Here is a 16,759-nt window from a genome sequence, read left to right on the forward strand (position 1 = left end):
GCGGTCACGTGGCCAACGCCGCGCCGTCGTGCGCCCCGCCCCTCAGGTCACGTGGCCTCACCCGCGGGACGTTAGTAGTGGCGCCGTTGCCAGGCGGCCGTTGCTAAGCGTGCGCTGCGTGCCCTGCGTGGAGCGCGCGGCGGCAGAGGCGGGAAGTGCGAGCGGCGACGCCATGGCGAAAGGTACCGGCGCGCGGGAGGCTGGGGCCGGGGGCCGGGGGCCGTGGGGGGGCGGTCAGCGCGGGGGGCGGGGGGTCGGCGCGGCGGAGACCGGGGCCGGGGGGGGGGTCGTCAGCGGGGGGGGCACCGGGGCGGCGGGGGCCGGTGGGAACCGGGGGCTGGCGCGCAGTAATGGCTGTCACCGCGGGGGTGGTGGCGTAGCACAGACCCAGCCTTTGGCCCCTCCCTGGGAGGTCTGGAGGTCCACAGCGGGATGTCCCCCCTTACCGGCGGGGGCCTGGCATCTGGGGACGCACCTTCATGCCCATGGGGGTCCTCACACCTTCATGGCTCCCCAGTGTGGCAGCACCCGTTCCTCAACGTCTTTAGACACTTCAAGGTGGGCGAGTGGAAGCGGTCCACTAAGGAAGGCGATGTGGCTCCTGTCACTGTAAGTGGGCCTGGGGACTTGGCAGCAGCGGTAGAGATCCCTTCTGTCCTGAGAAACCTGTCAGAACCACCCCAGGGGCACGCCGATGGTGCCCTTCTCGGCGTCTCTCGGTGGACAGTGCTGCCTCCCCTCTGCCTCTTTTTAGGATAAGACTCTAAAATGCACTGTGTATCGCATCCGGGGTTCTGTCTCTGCCGGCAATTACATCCAGCTCCCCAAAACCAGTACCCAATCTTTGGGGCTGACCGGCCGGTACCTGTACGTGCTCTTCAGGCCCCTGCCAGCCAAGCACTTCGTCATTCACCTGGATGTGGCCACCGAGGTGCCAAGCTTGGGAGTGGGGATCGGGGGTGGTGCTGCATTCCTGTAGTCCTTCTGGTCTCCTCATGGTCATGCTGTGCCTTGCAGGACAGCCAGGTCATCCGTGTGTCCTTCTCCAACCTCTTCAAGGAGTTCAAGTCTACGGCCACGTGGCTGCAATTTCCTTTCATCTGTGAGGCTGGGTTATCTGTAAAAGGTGATGTGGAAACGGGGCATGAACGGGCTGCGGTAGTCCAGGAGAGGCGGCCTGAGAGCGGAGAGGAAGGTGGGCAGTCCCAGGTGCAAGGACAGGTGGTGCTGGGGGGACATTGTGGTTGGGGCAGGCCAAGTACACAGTGCTCTGGGCTGGCTGGTGAGACTGTAGGCACTGATCTTGGCTCGCGTTCTTCAGAGCTGGCCAATGTTGCCCCCTCTGGTGCCCGTTGGACATGCCTACAGCTTGATTTGCATGACATTCTCCTGGTGTACCTAAACCGGCGCTACGGTCACCTCAAGAGCGTCAAGCTGTGCGCTAGTCTGCTCGTGAAGAGTCTCTACACCAGCGACCTGTGCTTTGACCCCGGTGAGTGCTGTACTTACATCCTGTGGTCATCCTGCAGCCTGTCTGCTCCAGCTCTCTCCCCCCATCCCTGAGTTCTCAGCAGGAGGGGCTGACATCCCAGCCCGTGATGGAAACGCCTGTGCTGTGCCATCTTGGAGCCCCCCAGCTCCTGAGGCACCTTGGGGGGCAGGGGGTGGTGGTGGCTGGGCTGGTGGCATCTGGTGTTGAGACTCGCCTGGGCTGGAAGAGGGAGCTGGATGGGCTTCCTTCCCTAGACCGGCTCTGCTCTTTGTAGCTGTTACCATGGCTGAGGCCCAGCGGGCAAAGCTGCTTGTCACACCTGTACCTCGAGAAATGGCATTCCCGGTGCCAAAGGGGGAGAGCTGGTATGACCACTATGTCCACATCCGGTGAGCAGCTCTGCCCATCCTGCGGGAGGTCAGTGAAGGGAGGTCGGGGTGGTCCCTGGACACTAAGTTTCTCTCTGCCCTGTCGAGGTTTCCAAGTGACAGCTCAAAAGCATCTCCTGAACCAGTTTGGAAGAGCTGTTCCCCTCCTAAGGCAGGTGGGCCTGTGGAGTCACCAGAGACGTAGGCTCAAGCCTACAGGGACGTGGAGTTTCACGGGAGGGAGTGTTGATACTGTATGGGGGTGGCAAACCTGGCAGGGAGGTGCCCACAGGGGCCAGGGCTAGCCCCAAGGCTGTCCTGAGATGCCAGGATCACGTGGGAGGTTTTGTAGGGTGCCTGGTGTTTTCAAACTTTCCAACTAGGAGGGCATGCTGGGGCCCGGGGCAGAAGGGTGGGCTGAGCTGTTGCTGTGGCTTTGGAGGAGTGGACGAGGCACTGTGACCATGCTCTCCCCAGGCCTCTGTGCACTCTGTTCAGTGGCTTCTGTGGCCTTTGGTTCCATTCCAGATTTCCTGGGGCGCATGTTGCAGGTTCTCCCTCGCCCGGTGGCTTTCAGTAATGCCTTCCAGGACACTCTGCCCTCCATGGTCCAGGTGTTTGGCCCCATAGCCGTGAGTGCTCCTTTGTTCTTAGAGATGGGGCTGGAGGGTGGTGGCCTCAGGGTCCTGATAGGCACTTGTGCCCCTGCGGTTTTGCCAGGCCCCCTCAGTGCCCAGGCCCCTTCCAGAGGTCAGCTTGTTCTGTGCGCGCTCGGAGGTCCCTAGTACGAGTGGCCCCAGTGACCGTAGCCGAGAGCGCTCGGCTGGGCCAGAGGTCACTGACAAGCATGCGGCTGGCAACGGTGTTCATGTGTCCGCTCCTAAGCCGACCATGGTGCCTGTGGCGCTGGAGGATGTGGCTGTGCACGAGGTCAGTGCCTACCCCCAGGAAGGTGAGGGGTAAGGCATTTCACTGAGGTGGGTGGAGCCTTGATGAGGTGTGGGTAAGGGTTGCTGGGTCTCTGAAACCTTTTGTCATCCAGCGTTCTGGCAGAAAGCAGAATGAGCAGGAGATGGCTCTGGACAAGAATCTCTTCCAACCAAGGATAAGGAGGCACCAGGTGATCTTTGGAGGTCTTGGAGCGCAGGCAGGGGCAGGAGCTGGGGTCCCCAAAGGGTCTGGCACTCTGGCCAGATCCTGGCTTCCTGACACAGGGCAGCTGGCAGAAACCACCCAGGACTGCATTGCTTTCTTGGGAGGGAGAAACTAGCCTGGGCTGGTGCAGTCCCAGGGGGATGGGAGCCTCACCTCCTGGCGTCTCACCGTGAGTTTGCCTGTTTCAGAGCTTTCTCCCGGATCCGATCCTGAGGCTCAAGGGAGTCATTGGCTTTGGGGGCCACAGTACCAAATGGGTGAGGGATCCGGCACTCTTACTGGGCTGTGTGAGTGTCGGTTACGTAGAGGGGGCAATGGGAAAAGCCCATGTCTCTGTAGGGTAGCTATGTGGACATCTAAGCTTCCTCAGGGTGTGGAGTCCCTCACCCCTCTGTCCCCCCACTGTGGATGCTTGGCTCTGCCCGTGTCTGCACAAAACTCGGCATTTGTTCAGCAGAAGTGTGGACTTCCCAACCCGGCATCCCTTTCTTCTGTCGCAAGCGCAGTCCACGTTAGCACAACCTGGGTGCTTGAGCTTCCCTAGACCTGAGAGCTCTCACGTGTCCCATGAGGCTTTGATGCTTGTTTGGTGTGTGGGGCTGGTGTGGGTGCTAGTTTTGGGTCCTGTGCTTGCCAGGTCCTTCTAGACATGGATTGAGTGTCTGTGGGTCCTGGTATTTTGTTACCTCAACCCCAGAGTTTCTAGTATTGCAGACAGGGTTTGGAGGAGGTTTTGAATGTGTGTGTGTGTGTGAGTGTGTGTGTGAGTGTGTGTGTGTGTGAGTGTGTGTGTGTGTGCGCGCGCGCGCTCCTGACACGGCAGGGGATGTGCTGGGGTTGTGGAGAGTGGAGGCCAAGCAGCCTGTGACATCCATGTCTGGCCCCTGTGCACAGGCCCTGTGGACTAAGGACGGGGCTGCTGTGGTGTATCCCTGCCACGCGGTCATCGTCGTCTTGCGCATCGACACCCGTGAGCAGCGGTTCTTTCTTGGCCACACGGACAAGGTGGGCGCCACCTGCCCGACCCAGGGGAGGCTTATGCCTGCGGGCCCAGTGCTGTCCCCTCAACCTACCACCTCCTCCAGGTTTCTGCCCTGGCGTTGGATGGGAGCAGCTTGCTGCTGGCCTCGGCCCAGGCCCGGCCCCCAAGCATGCTGCGCCTCTGGGACTTCCACACCGGGGAGTGCCTGTCCCTGTTCCGGAGCCCGGCCCACTCCCTCTGTTCCCTTAGGTGGGCGTGGGGCCTCTGAGAGGGGTGGGGACCCAGCCCCCGCCACGCTGACTGCCTTCTTTCCATCCGCAGCTTTTCCAACAGTGGGGCGCTGCTCTGCGGCGTCGGCAAGGACCGCCATGGGAGGATGGTACCGGGGCCGGGTCAGGGAGGTGGGGTGGCCTGTGCCGGGGTGCAGGCAGAGTCCTAAGCACTTAGGAAGCAGAGCTCCCCTGGCAAGCCGCCTGCCCTGTGCACCCTGTGTGGTGCCTCGTGTTGTCAGGCCTGTGGACGGAGTTGCTGTCCTGCTGGCCGTGTTTGGCGGGTCAGCCGTCCTGAAGTCAGGTGCATCTGATGCGTTGCATGTCTCAGCCCGGGCCTGTCTCTGCTTGCGGGTCGGTGTTTTCTCTCTTCCCACAGACGGGCCTAGTTTCGAGTGTGGAAGCCCAGGGGTACACCTATAGCTTCTTCTGGGCCATAGGGCCAATGTCCCCAACCCCTCAGCCACCGAGCGCTCAGGCGGGCTTGTGTAGGGAAGGAAAGCTGAGGCCTGGGGCAGGCCAGGCAGGGTCGGTGGTGGGCCGCGGGCACTCAGTATGGGCTTGTTGCAGATGGTGGTGGCCTGGGGTACAGCCCAGGTGGGACGAGGCGGTGCGGCAGCCCTTCTCGCAAAGGTGCACACCAGGGTTGACATCCAGGCATTTGAGGTGGCCCTTTTTGACGAAACCAGGTGATGGTGCTGTCCTTGCAGTGCTGGGATGAGGCCTTGGCAGCCACGGGCCCCGATAGGGGCTGAGCCTGCGGCTCCCTGGCTTGGGGGCCACTGCAGTGTCGCGCTTCTGCCTGCAGGATGGCGTCGTGCGGGCAAGGCAGTGTGCAGCTGTGGCGGCTGCGGGGGGGCCAGCTGCGCTCCTGTCCTGTGGACTTGGGGGAGCACCGCCTTCTGGAGCTGACTGACCTGGCCTTCGGTCAGGACGGCCATACGCTGTGAGCTCTATCCTCACCCCCGTAACTGGCTGGGTCCTGTTCCTTCCTGGCTCTTCAGCCCTTACCTGTCGCCTCCCTGAGCAGCTACGTGTGCGGCCACAGTGGCCACATCTTGGAGATCGACCACCAGCGCATGGCCGTGCGGCACGCTCGCCGCCTCCTGCCCACGCGGAGCCCCAGTGGCCCTCTCTCACAGAAGCAGACCTTCAGCTCGGGTAGGTGGGTACGCTGCTGCATGGGGGGGGGGGCCCACTGTGATGCTGTGGGGTGACCTTGCCCACCCCCTAGGCCCTGGCATTTGCATCAGCAGCCTCAGCGTGTCCCAGGCCCTATGTGCCATGGGCTCCGAGGATGGCTACCTGCGCCTCTGGCCCCTGGACTTCTCCTCTGTGCTTCTAGAGGCAGGTGGGACCATGAAACCGTCTTGGCATCCGAGGTGTCCTGGGAGGGTCGTGTCCCTGGGTCATCCCCTGGCTAGACGTCAGTCCCAGGGCTCCAGGGGGTCAAGTCCTGAGCCCGGGAGTAGGTGGTCGTCGGGGAGCTGCCTGTCCTACCCCACGGAGAGCAAGGAAATGGGTTTGTCTGTGTTGTGGTGGGGGCCTGGGAGGTCACCGAGCCAGTCTGTCCGCAGAGCACGAGGGCCCAGTCACTTCAGTGTGCATCAGCCCTGATGGTCAACGTGTGCTGTCTACCACGTCCTCCGGCCACCTGGGCTTCCTAGATGTCCCGTCCCGGGACTATAGCATGCTGGTTCGCTCCCACACCGCTCCGGTGCTGGCCTTGGCCACCGAGGGCAGCCGAGGGCAGCTGGCCACGGTGTCCCGGGACCACACTGTCCGCGTCTGGGACCTGGCGACCTTGCAGCAGGTGGGGTACAGCCAGAAGAAAGCCATCGCAGAGGGAGGGACTGAGGGCCAGTGGGTGGGGCCCAGGCAGGCGTGGAGCACTGGAGGGTCCGTGGGGCCACCTGGAGAGATGGGCTCTCAGGCTCTTGAGGCCAACTGGTAGCCCCACCCCTGCCCACCCTCATGGACCCCACTCTCCAGCTCTATGACTTGAGGTCCGATGAGGATGCCCCGTGTACCATCGCCTTCCACCCCACGCGGCCAGCCTTATTCTGCGGCTTCAGCAGTGGGGCCGTCCGTTCCTTCAGCCTGGAGGCTGCTGAGGTTCTGGTGGAGCACAGGTGGGTGCCCAGTTGTCTCCAGCCCCACAGACACCTGTGGCGGAAGCTGAGGTGGTATGTGGGCAGCTGGGCCGGGCAGGGAAGGGCCATCCACAGAAAGCCCCAACGCCCTCCTGCCCCTTGGGGACTCAGGCAGGACCAGCTGTGAGCGGTCTGGGATGGTGCAGCTCAGGGCCAGGGCAGTGGTTGTCCCTGTGTGGTGCAGGTGTCACCGAGGACCAGTCACCGGCCTGGCCGCCAGCCCCGACGGCAGCCTCCTGTTCAGCTCTTGCTCCTGGGGCACCTTGGCCCAGTACCACTGTGCCAGCACCCCTTGCCGCATCCTGCGTGTGGCAGGTCAGGCCCCCGTGCTGCCCCGTCCAGCTTCCTGACCATGTCCTTATCTGGTCCCCGTGGGGTGGGGGTTGCTCACTACCTACAGCTCCCGGGTGAGTGTGGTTTTAGAACTTCTGAGGCCCCCCAAAACAAAAGGTCAGTGAGGGTTTGTGCCAACCCTGCCCCGGGAGGAGGTGAATGGCCTGAGCACTCCGTGGGGGTTGGGTCACCCGAGGGAATGTATTTCCTCTTGTGGCCGCTTGGTAGTAACTTGGGTCAGCCAGGCGATCACTTGGCAGCCGGTCGTGGTCCAGGAGAGCCCCAGCTACCCCAGCCGTAGCTCGTGCCCACTGCTGTCTGTTTGCCACAGCTGGGGGCAGGTTTGGGGCTCCACCCAGTTAACCCTGTGCCTCCGTGCTGCCGGCAGCTAACATGGTGTGCCGGGACGCACACCCAACCCCCAATGCCCTGGTGGTTAGCGGGGATAGCTGTCTGCTGGCCTTCGTGGGCCCCTCCAGGCATGTGGTGACTGTCATGAACGCAGCCTCCCTAGGAGAGGTGAGTCAGCTGGAATCTTAGTGTGTCCATGCTGGCCTGGCCGGCAGACTCCATGCATATATTCGTAGCCGGCAGCCACATGGCTATCCCGGGTTCCACCAGGGTGGAGGGAGCAGGGAGGGGCAGGGGCTCCCCTTGGCCCTGTGTGGAGTGGGAGGGGGCAGTTGGGAGGTCAGGCTCACCCCCGAGAAGAGCTGATCTTTGCTGCCTCAACTCATAGACATAGGACGTGTAAGCCACAGGAAGGCAGGGTGCAGTGGGTGGGTTCCTGAGGCTGCTCACCTCCCGTGCTCTGGCGCTGGGGGTGCAAGCTCTGCCTGGAGGCCCTGCCCGGTGGCTGCTTGCTGCTCTCCCCCAGCTGCTGCAAATTGATGTCGGTGCCCTGGACCTGGCCAACAGCCGCCTGGACTCGGCTGTGGCCATCTGCTTTGGCCCTGGACCCCCTGGCCACCTACTGGTGTCCACGTCCTTTAACGCGATCATGGTGCTGGATACCACGTCAGGCCGCGTGGTCCGCGAGGTGAGCCCAGGGCTGTGGTCGGCAGTTTGACCTCCTCTTCCCTCCGGGCTCCAGCGTTAGTGCTTCCAGTGCCTCGAGGAGGGGGAGGCCTGGGCTGTCTGCTACTCCTCGGAAGTGGCATTTCTCGAGAAGGGCGACTTCCCATGTCCGGGGCTCTGTGATTTCCGCTCTTTCCTCACCGACCGACAAGAAGGCTTCTTGCAGCTGCCAGGTGTCCACCCTGTGGCCTGCCCTTCCCTGGCCCTCAGCCGGGACGCCCGCTTCTTGCTGACGGCCGCTGACCGGGCCATCAAGGTGTGGGACTACCCGATGAAGGCCTGCCCCGGCTGCCAGGTGGGGGCCACAGGCAGGTGCATGGCAGGTGGGTGGGAGGGAGGGTAGAGGATGAGATCCGCAACTCCCTTGTGCCTGTTGGGGCCTGACACCCCTGAGAGCCTCCTCCTCGCATCCCTGTCTGGCGGGTTGGGGACTCTCAGCCAGGTCTACAGGATACATCCACTATCTTGCAGCGTGAAGTGCTGCTTCTGCCCAGTGCCAGGAGGACCGTGGTGCCCTAGCTGTGCCTCGATGGTCTGTCTCTGACTCCCCTTGCCTCCAGGTGTATATCGGCCACTCAGAGCCCGTACACGCCGTGGCCTTCACCCCTGACCAGCAGCAGCTCCTTAGCGTGGGGGATGCCATCTTCCTCTGGGACATTCTGGGTCCCCTGGAGAGGTCACCCCCAGGAAGGTAAGTGTCTGTCCTAGAGCTGTGTCCACTGGCCTTTAGCTACACTCTCCCATCTGATCTCTTGTTGCCTTTGCAGTGCCGGAGACTCAGCTGGGGCACCCCTGACCTGTGAGACTAGTGAGTGGCCCTACCGCAGGGGCAGGCTTTGTGATCATCTTTGGTGCTGGCTCTTCAGTCCCTGTGGGTGGCATAGCGCCCCTTCCTTTCCTGGGGTTCCTAGTGTGGAACTGGGGGTGTGTGGTATAGGCTGACTCTTTCTGTCTCCAGGCGTGGATGCAAGGCAGCTGGAGGACACGGTATCTGGGGCCAATGGGCTCCCCCGGCAGCAGGTGCCTGAGCCATCCCCGGCATCCCCACTCCAGCTGGGCATCTGTGCTGGACCCCTCAAGGGTGATGGTGGTAAGGGGGGAGGACCCAGGAGGGACTGCTGGGTGTGTCTCTGGTCCAGGCCTGGGGGGGCGGGGGTGGGGGCAACGTTGCTCTGCTCCTTCCTCTCACTGCTCCCTTCTCCCCCTCTCCCCAGGTGCCTTCTCAGATGAAGAAGGACCCTCTGAGGAGAGCCATAGCCCTAAGGGGCTCCATCAGGTCTCAAGCCTGCTGCCCATGCTGGTGAAGGAAGCCAGTGGGGCTGGAGACGGGGGCTGGGGGTCTCCAGGGGCCCCCTGGGGCCTCAGCATGGGTCCCCACCCCCATAACTGGTCCAGTAAGCAGAAGAGGGGCAGCGGGGGGGGGGGGTGGGGATACTCATGACTGACCAAGGTGTTCCGTGGGCTCCAGGTGGCCTAAGGGAGGCCCATCCGCTTCTCAGGCTGAGGTTTACTCTGTGAGATGAGCTACAGGACAAGTAGGCTAGTCTGAGCCCCAGCTGGGCCTGGCTAGCAGTGGGATGTGGCCCATCTGCGCCCTCTGACCCCACATGCCTGCTGTGGCTCAGACACTTGTCCCACCCAGCAGCACCGGGTGACTGTGTACAGGGAGGGGTCTCTGAGGGGTTATGGGCGCTTTGATGTTTCGAGGCCTCTTCCTTGTCCCTGTCAGGTGCTCGGAGCGTTGGAAGAGCTCAGGTGCATCCCTCTCCTCGCCCCGACTGCTATAGGCACTTCCTGGCGCGCCATAAGACCTCCCTGCTGGCCAGGGTCAGTGGGGGTGAAGGACTCTTGCAGGCCCTTGCACAAGCAGACACTCAGCGGGCCCAGAAGTGGGGGTGGCATGGCCCTGTAGTTACAGGGAGTGTTCTTTCTCTCTAGGAAACTCGGTTTTCTGGGGTCTCCCCGGGGTGGCTTCCAAAGCTCACAGCTTTGGTGACAGGGCTTTGATGTAGATCTTGGTGACAGTTCCCCTGCAGGTGACTCATCCACCCTGTGCCTGCACTCTGGCTTGACTGGCCAAGGCTCTCGCTGTCCTGCAGATGCCCAAAGGGGCCCCGGGTGGTGTCCTGATGAGCCCTCCCTTTTGGCCCTGGCTGCTTCCCATTTCCTACTCTCGCACCTGTGCCCTCCCCAAGACACCCCCCCCCAGGTCTTGCTGCTCTTACCTGGCCTCCCTGCCCTCCAGGTGCCTCCCACACACCCCCTCGCACTTTTCTGTCTGCACCCTCAGCTCTGCCGGCTTCTTGTGCGGGTTTTGGGGCCTGCGTTCCTGCCGTTTGTCTCCTGGGAGCCTGCATCTCCCAAGGCGTCATCCCAGGCCCCAGCCTGATGGGGGAGAGCCTGAGTTGGAGGGGTGGGCGGGCACTGTGCGGGCACCCCAGCGTCCTCTTTCTGTCCTCGCAGAGCGCCTCTGTGTCCAACACCGGCGTTGAGCGTCTGCTCCTGAAGGCCGTTGTGGGCTACAACGGGAACGGGCGGGCCAATGTGGTCTGGAAGCCAGATACAGGTGGGCGCGCATCCTGCTCCCAGCCCAGAAGCTGCAGGGAGGGGCCCAGCTCTGTCTGCCCCTAGGACAGGCCCCAGGGAGAGCCCGTGAGCTCTTGCCATCGTAAGGGGTTTGGGTGGCAGGGTAGGAACAGTGCCCGAGCCAAGACGCGTTCTCCTGGTAGCCTCTTGTGTTCTGGCCTCGGAGTGGGCTCTGTAAGCAAACAGGGAAGGATGTACCTCCGGGCCCCGGCCAACTGGCTCCGGGGTGCCCTCCCTGCCCACAGGTTTCTTTGCCTACACGTGCGGCTGCCTGGTGGTGGTGGAGGACCTGCATTCTGGCGCCCAGCAGCACTGGCTTGGCCACCCGGAGGAGATCTCCACCCTGGCCCTTAGCCACGACGCTCAGGTGCCCGCCTTGCACCCCGCCCTGTACACCTAGGGCTGACGTGCAGGTCAGAGCCTGCATTCTTGAGAACCACGGCTGGCTCTCACCTCCAGAGCAGGATGGGGGATGCTGCTCCAGCCTTCTGTCCAGCCAGAACCAGGATGGGCCCGTGGGCCACCCCCTCCCTGCTGACAGCCTGCCCTCCTGCCCGCCAGGTCCTGGCCTCTGCCTCGGGCTGCAGCGGCACCGCCTCCCGCTGCCACATCCGCATCTGGAATGTGCCGGGGGGCTCCTGCCGGCACCTCATTTCTTACCACAGTACCGCAGTGCAAGCCCTGGCATTTTCGCCAGATGATGAGCTCCTTGTCACACTGGGTCAGTTGGGGTGTGGTGAGGACAGTGGCCTCTGGACTTCCCTGCCTGTGTTGGGACCCCTGGGCAGCTGATGCAGCTAGCATGTGCCTTCGCCAGGGGACTACGGGGACCGCGCTCTGGCCCTGTGGAGCATGGCCACCTATGAACTCCTGTCCTCCGCCCACCTCCCCGCGCCCGTGCACGACGTGGCCTTCAACCCCTGGGATGCTGGCGAGCTGGTCTGCGTGGGCCAAGGTGCCATCACCGTGTGGTTCCTGCGGCAGCGTGGGACCAGCACCCACCTCCAGGTGCCAGGACTCCGAGGGTGCTCTGGAGATGGGGTCTGGCCAGGCCCCAGGACGTTGCTGACGCACGCTGCCCTTGTGTCTTGTCAGGTGCGGCAAGAGCCCGTCCCTGAGGAGGTGGGGGCGGGTGAGCTGACCTCGCTCTGCTTCGGGGCTGCACCTCTGCTGTACTGCGGCTCCAGCACCGGCCAGGTCTGCGTCTGGGACGCCCGTGCCAGCCGCTGCTTCCTGGCCTGGGACGCGGACGACGGCGAGATTGGTGGGTGCCCTGGCCTCTCCCCAGGGGACCTGGTCTCGAGCTCTGGGCTCTGGGGAAGGGGCTTATGCCACTCCTGCCTCCCAGGAGTGCTGCTGTGCTCGGGGGCGCGGCTGGTCAGCGGCAGCAACACCAGGCGAGTGCGCCTGTGGGCGGTGGGGGCCGTGCTGGAGCTGAGGTGCAAGGGCTCGCGTGCCAGGTGAGCTGCCGTGTGCGTCACTGTGCCCAGGGGTTGGGGGGTGGGTCAGGGGGGTGGTGTCCCGGACCGGGGGGTGGCCTGTGGCCTGCAGCCTGAAGACAGGGACACATCCCTGGAACACCAGGCTTCCTGGGCCGCCGCTGCCGCCACCCTTTCAATCCACTGCCCCCCACCCCCTACCCCAGGTCCAGTTCTGTGTTGATGGAGCGTGAGCTGACCTTGGACGGGGCCGTTGTGAGCGCGGTCTTCCACGACAGCATGGACATGGGCGTGGTGGGCACCACGGCAGGCACGCTCTGGTACATCAGCTGGGCCGAGGGCACCAGCACCCGCCTCATCAGTGGCCACAGGAGCAAGGTGAGGGCGTTTCCAACCTGGACAGAGGCAGGGCGGGAAGCCTCCGTGCCCTGCTCTACCCTTCCTTTCCCCGACCTGTTCCAAGTCTTAAGCCCAGCAGTCAGCAGGGTTGTGTGTGGTCCGGGAGGTCCCCGGATGAGGACAGCTTAGAGCTGCGTGCTTACCCCTTGTCCACACAGGACCCACAGGCGTCCCCACCCAGGCCTTCTGGCCTCCTCTGTCCTTTTTCTTACTTTTTTTCTTGTAATTTGTTGAAAAAACGAGCTGCTTTGTCCTGGAACCTCCCACCGGCTGGGTCAGACCTGCCTCTCGGCCCTGTGTTCCCTGGGGTCCGAGAGGTCTGAAGGCGCCAGGGTCTGGTCAGGAGCTGCTTGCCTGGTGGCACTGTGCTTGTAGAATTACTCACTATTCGGGTACGACTTGCCAGTAGTGCTGGTCTGATCCTGCCCAGGAGAGACGGCCTCGGGAGCTTGCTTTCTCCGAGGTAGAGCTGAGGCAGGAGCTGCAGGGTGGGCAAGTCTCTCCCTCCTGGGCTGGGTCTCCTGAGTTCTGGCTTGGTTCCTCAGCCTCCAGCGGTGGTCTACAAGTTTGTGCGGCTCTGTGTGAGCTGCTGGATGGAAATATGGGTCCAGCTTCCTCGTGGTCACCGTTTTTCTTGATGCTGATCAAGCCCCGTCTTTAGCCAGTGGTAGGTTCTTCGAGTTGGCTCCCGAGTCCTTTTTCTTTTTTTTTTAGTTTCTGTTCATTTGTTCAGTTATAATGGTCGCCATCAAAGAAACTTGAATTTGAGATGGGCGAGTATCGTGAGCTTCTTGTTTATTTCTGGTGACGGCTCTGTGTTAAGGTACAAGGTACACGTTGCCTTATTCGCTTGAAGTCTGTGGTGGTGATACCTTCACAGAATTGCACGACCGTCACCACGATCACATTTTAGGGCATTTCACCTCTCCAAAAGGAAGCCCCGTACCCTTTAAACAATCCCACCCCCGCCCCGATTCCCCTGTCCATCCCCTGGGACTCACTGACCAACTCTGATTCTGTGGACTCACCTGTTCTGGGCATCCCTGGCTGTGGACCTTCTCTGAGCACGAAGCCTCACAGGTTTGTCTGTAGCGTAGCGTGGGTCAGTGCCAGATAGCGTTCCGTGTTCATTCGTCCGCCTGCACCCACACTCTTGGGTCCTGAGTCCTTGACTGGAGCTGATGGGCACTGGTGATTTCCCTCTCGTGTGGAAGGACAAGGTGTTCCAGGCTCCCCCTCTGCAGCTCCGCCCAGAACCAGACTTGGCTGTTCCTTCTCAGAGTCTGGGGGCCCCTCCTGTGGGAAATGGACTTAGGGGTCCAAGTGCCAGAGGGGCCAGTCGCTGCTCAGCCAAACAGCTGAATTATTTTTTTAAATGAGCCGTAGTATGAGTTTGTACTTACCCTTGAAATTCATGCTCCAGGCTAGATCATTCTGTGTTCCCTCATGGGTACGTGGCCTCTGTATCTCCTTTATCCTGCGCTCTGCTGCCTGGGCTGTCTTCCTTTACCTTCCGTGTGCGGCCCTCTGGGAACATGTCATCACACATCGTCACGTCACCACTTATCAGGGCCTGCCAGGATGGTTCCTTCTGTGCTGTCTTAGCAAGTGAGCCATGAGGTTCGACTGACCGGGGGGCTTCTTATAACTCTGTGCCACCCAGGTCTTGTGTGGGGACACTTGGGAGGGAGGCCAGGATGGTTTCTTCATGCCACACGGAGGTGGATGGGGCCAGGCAGGCTGTGCGGAGATGGGTACTCTCATCAGAAAGACCCACCGGGGGGCACCTGGGTGGCTCAGTCGTTAGGCGTCTGCCTTCGGCTCAGGTCATAATCCCAGGCTCCTGGGATCAAGCCCCGCGTCGGGCTCCCTGCTCAGCAGGAAGCCTGCTTCTCCCTCTCCTACTCCCTCTGCCTGTGTTCCCTCTCTCACTGTCTCGCTCTGTCAAATAAATAAATAAAATCTTAAAAAAAAAAAAAGACCCACCAGGGGCGCCCAGCTGGCTCATTTGGCAGAGCGTGCAACCCTTGATCTTGGGGTTGTGAGTTTGAGCCCCATGTCGGGGGTAAAGATTATGTTAAAAAAAATAGAATCTTTTGGGGCGCCTGGGAGGCTCACTCGGTTAAGCAGCTGACTTCGGCTCGGGTCATGATCCCGGGGTCCTGGGATCCAGCTCCTTGTCGGGCTCCCTGCTCAGCGGGGAGTCTGCTTCTCCTCCCTCTGTCCCTCCCTCTGCTTGTGTTGTCTCTCTCTCTCAAATAAATAAAGTCTTTGGAAAAAAAAATATCTTTAAAAGACAGAACAGACCTGGCCCTGTTGTGTCTCCCCTGTGCCCGAGGGCCACGTGGTCTCAGCGGGGGCTGGATGGCTCCTTGCAGGTGAACGAGGTGGTGTTCAGCCCCAGTGCGTCCCACTGGGCCACATGCAGTGATGATGGGAGTGTGAGAGTGTGGTCCCTGGCCAGTATGGAGCTCCTGATCCAGTTCCAGGTGCTGAACCAGGTACTAGGGGGCACCAGGGCCGAGCCCAGACCACCTCCCAGCCCTGCCTGGCCTCCGTGTCCTCCCTCAGTGTCCATCCCAGCCTTGGGGCTGGGCCCACGTTCCCCATCCCCAGGGAGTGCCCGTGTCTCCCTCCCTCCCTCAGAGCTGCCTCTGTCTGGCTTGGAGCCCCCCCTCCTGCGGACCCCCAGAGCAGCAGCAGGTGGTGGCTGGCTACAGTGACGGCACGCTGCGTGTCTTCAGCATCGCCCGGATTGCAATGCAGCTCAAGATGCACCCCCACCGGGCTGCGCTGACGGCTGTGGCCTACTCTGCTGATGGTGAGGAGTGGGGGCCCGCGGGGCAGCCGTGTAGTCACCCGTCTGGGCTGGGGCCAGGGGTTCACAGGGTGATGCTGTGGCCCTGGCTGGCCCAGGTCAGACCATCCTCTCCGGAGACAAGGATGGGCTTGTGGCTGTGAGCCGCCTCCGCACGGGGATGACCTTCCGTGTACTGAGTGATCACCGGGATGCTCTCATCTCCACCATCCAGAGCACGAACAAAGAGGTGAAGTGGCTTCATGAGCTGGCAGGGCCTGGCCTGGGGGAAGCTGGTGGGGGAGGGAGATTGTGTAGGGCAGGGCGGGAGGCACCCATTGGCCCTTACCCACCCCCAGTATGGAGACTTCGGAGCACAGGGTGCAGACCTGTGGCTAGCTGCCAGCTCAGACCAGCGCATCAGCATCTGGGCTGCCGATTGGCCTCGGGGCCACTGTGAGCTCGTGGACTGGCTGAGCTCCCCATCGCCCACCCTCACGGAGGTAAGAGTCCCAGGGGCACCAGGGGTGGGGACCGTGCCTGCCCACCTGACCACAGCATGCTTTGCCCCTCCACAGGTTCCCAGTCATCCCCTGCCCTGTCTTGTTGCCTTCTGCCCCTGGGATGGGGCACTGCTGGTGTGTGCGGGCCTCAGCGTGCATCCAGAGGTGGTCTTCTACAACCTTCACCAGAAGCAGGCATGTGTACTGCCCACCCCCGTGTGGTGCCGGGAACCCAGGGCTGGGGAAGGGAGGCTCACACTCACTGTCCACAGGTGGTGGAGAGGATCCCACTGCCGTTCTATGCCGTGTCGCTGAGCCTGTCCCCCGGAGCCCACCTCATGGCCATTGGCTTTGCTGGTGAGTCCTGGTGGAATGGGACTCCAGCCTGTCTTGAGTGAAGCCGAGGGGACTCACCCATACCCCCACCTGAGACATACCTCTCACCTCAGTGCCCCGAGTTCCTCATCCCTGAAGTGGGGTAAGGACACATGCCCCAGGGGAGTTGTAGGGTCAGGAGATGAGGGGCGTGGGTTGCTGATTGCAGCACCCAGCTCCAGGGCCTCAACAGAGGGACTCAGTGGCCTAGCTTAGGGCCTACCAAGCCCCATGTGGTGGGGCAGTGGGTGCTGATGGGCCCTCCTGTTAGTTTTGCTGCCCCTGGTCCCAGCTGTAGCGGGCCCTGGGATGTGGAGGACACAGGGCTTTGAGCACACATTCCTCCAGAGGTCCTGGCACCAGCACAGATTGGGGGACCCTGGGCCCCGGAGCTCCACAGACACGGGGTATGACGGGCATGCACTTCGCCTGCCCAGGCCCAGCCCGGTGCCATCTGCCCACAGAGCGTGTGCTGAGGCTGATGGACTGTGAGTCTGGGGCTGTGCAGGACTTTGCCGGCCATGACGACGTGGTGCAGCTCTGCAGGTTTGCCCCATCTGCCCGGCGGCTGCTCTTCTCAGTGGCCTACAGTGACATCCTGGTGTGGGAAGTCACAGACCACCGGGCCTCCGGGGGGGCCTTGAGTTCAGGGCCCCCACTTGGCTGAGAAGATGGGTCTCACCACACCAGACGGGCCTGGGACTGCCAATCATCAAGACCCTGAACTTAAGGAAAGTGCTTGTGGGCTCTTTACCTGCAGGCTTGTTTGGGGTTTCTACCTTGTAAAGTTCAAATAAACGTGGCTGTTGCATTCTGGCATCGTCAGCTGGT

The 16,759-nt window shown here is 62.2% G+C and overlaps 1 protein-coding gene across 3 annotated transcripts; it reads left to right on the forward strand.

Moving 5' to 3' along the window:
- Window positions 1–134: 134 nt before the first annotated feature.
- On the forward strand, window positions 135–16,744 carry WDR90 (WD repeat domain 90). Of its 3 annotated transcripts, XM_028111873.1 has the most exons (43): window positions 135–182; window positions 518–609; window positions 755–931; window positions 1,018–1,126; window positions 1,322–1,492; window positions 1,767–1,881; window positions 1,969–2,036; window positions 2,389–2,492; window positions 2,581–2,790; window positions 2,903–2,980; window positions 3,204–3,272; window positions 3,910–4,020; window positions 4,101–4,246; window positions 4,319–4,376; window positions 4,837–4,955; window positions 5,075–5,212; window positions 5,297–5,427; window positions 5,501–5,617; window positions 5,844–6,079; window positions 6,259–6,398; window positions 6,604–6,734; window positions 7,141–7,271; window positions 7,630–7,791; window positions 7,996–8,124; window positions 8,390–8,520; window positions 8,597–8,637; window positions 8,788–8,919; window positions 9,044–9,223; window positions 9,559–9,656; window positions 10,293–10,395; window positions 10,661–10,782; window positions 10,977–11,136; window positions 11,233–11,423; window positions 11,511–11,679; window positions 11,764–11,875; window positions 12,061–12,232; window positions 14,632–14,754; window positions 14,900–15,074; window positions 15,170–15,300; window positions 15,410–15,553; window positions 15,629–15,748; window positions 15,826–15,910; window positions 16,393–16,744. In XM_028111873.1, the coding sequence occupies exons 1-43, from the start codon at window positions 173–175 to the stop codon at window positions 16,593–16,595; spliced, it is 5,544 nt and encodes a 1,847-aa protein (XP_027967674.1). In that variant the 5' UTR covers window positions 135–172; the 3' UTR covers window positions 16,596–16,744. The 3 variants fall into 3 exon arrangements, with proteins under 3 accessions (XP_027967674.1, XP_087873376.1, XP_087873377.1); XM_088017250.1 differs by having other exon boundaries at window positions 3,204–3,302; window positions 15,410–15,748; XM_088017251.1 differs by having other exon boundaries at window positions 15,410–15,748.
- The last annotated feature ends 15 nt before the right edge of the window (window positions 16,745–16,759 follow it).

The sequence above is a fragment of the Eumetopias jubatus genome, unplaced genomic scaffold, assembly GCF_037043125.1.
Source record: "Eumetopias jubatus isolate StellerSeaLion01/CBP00866 unplaced genomic scaffold, mEumJub1_p1.0 scaffold_12, whole genome shotgun sequence".
NCBI classification, from domain to species: Eukaryota; Metazoa; Chordata; class Mammalia; order Carnivora; family Otariidae; genus Eumetopias; species Eumetopias jubatus.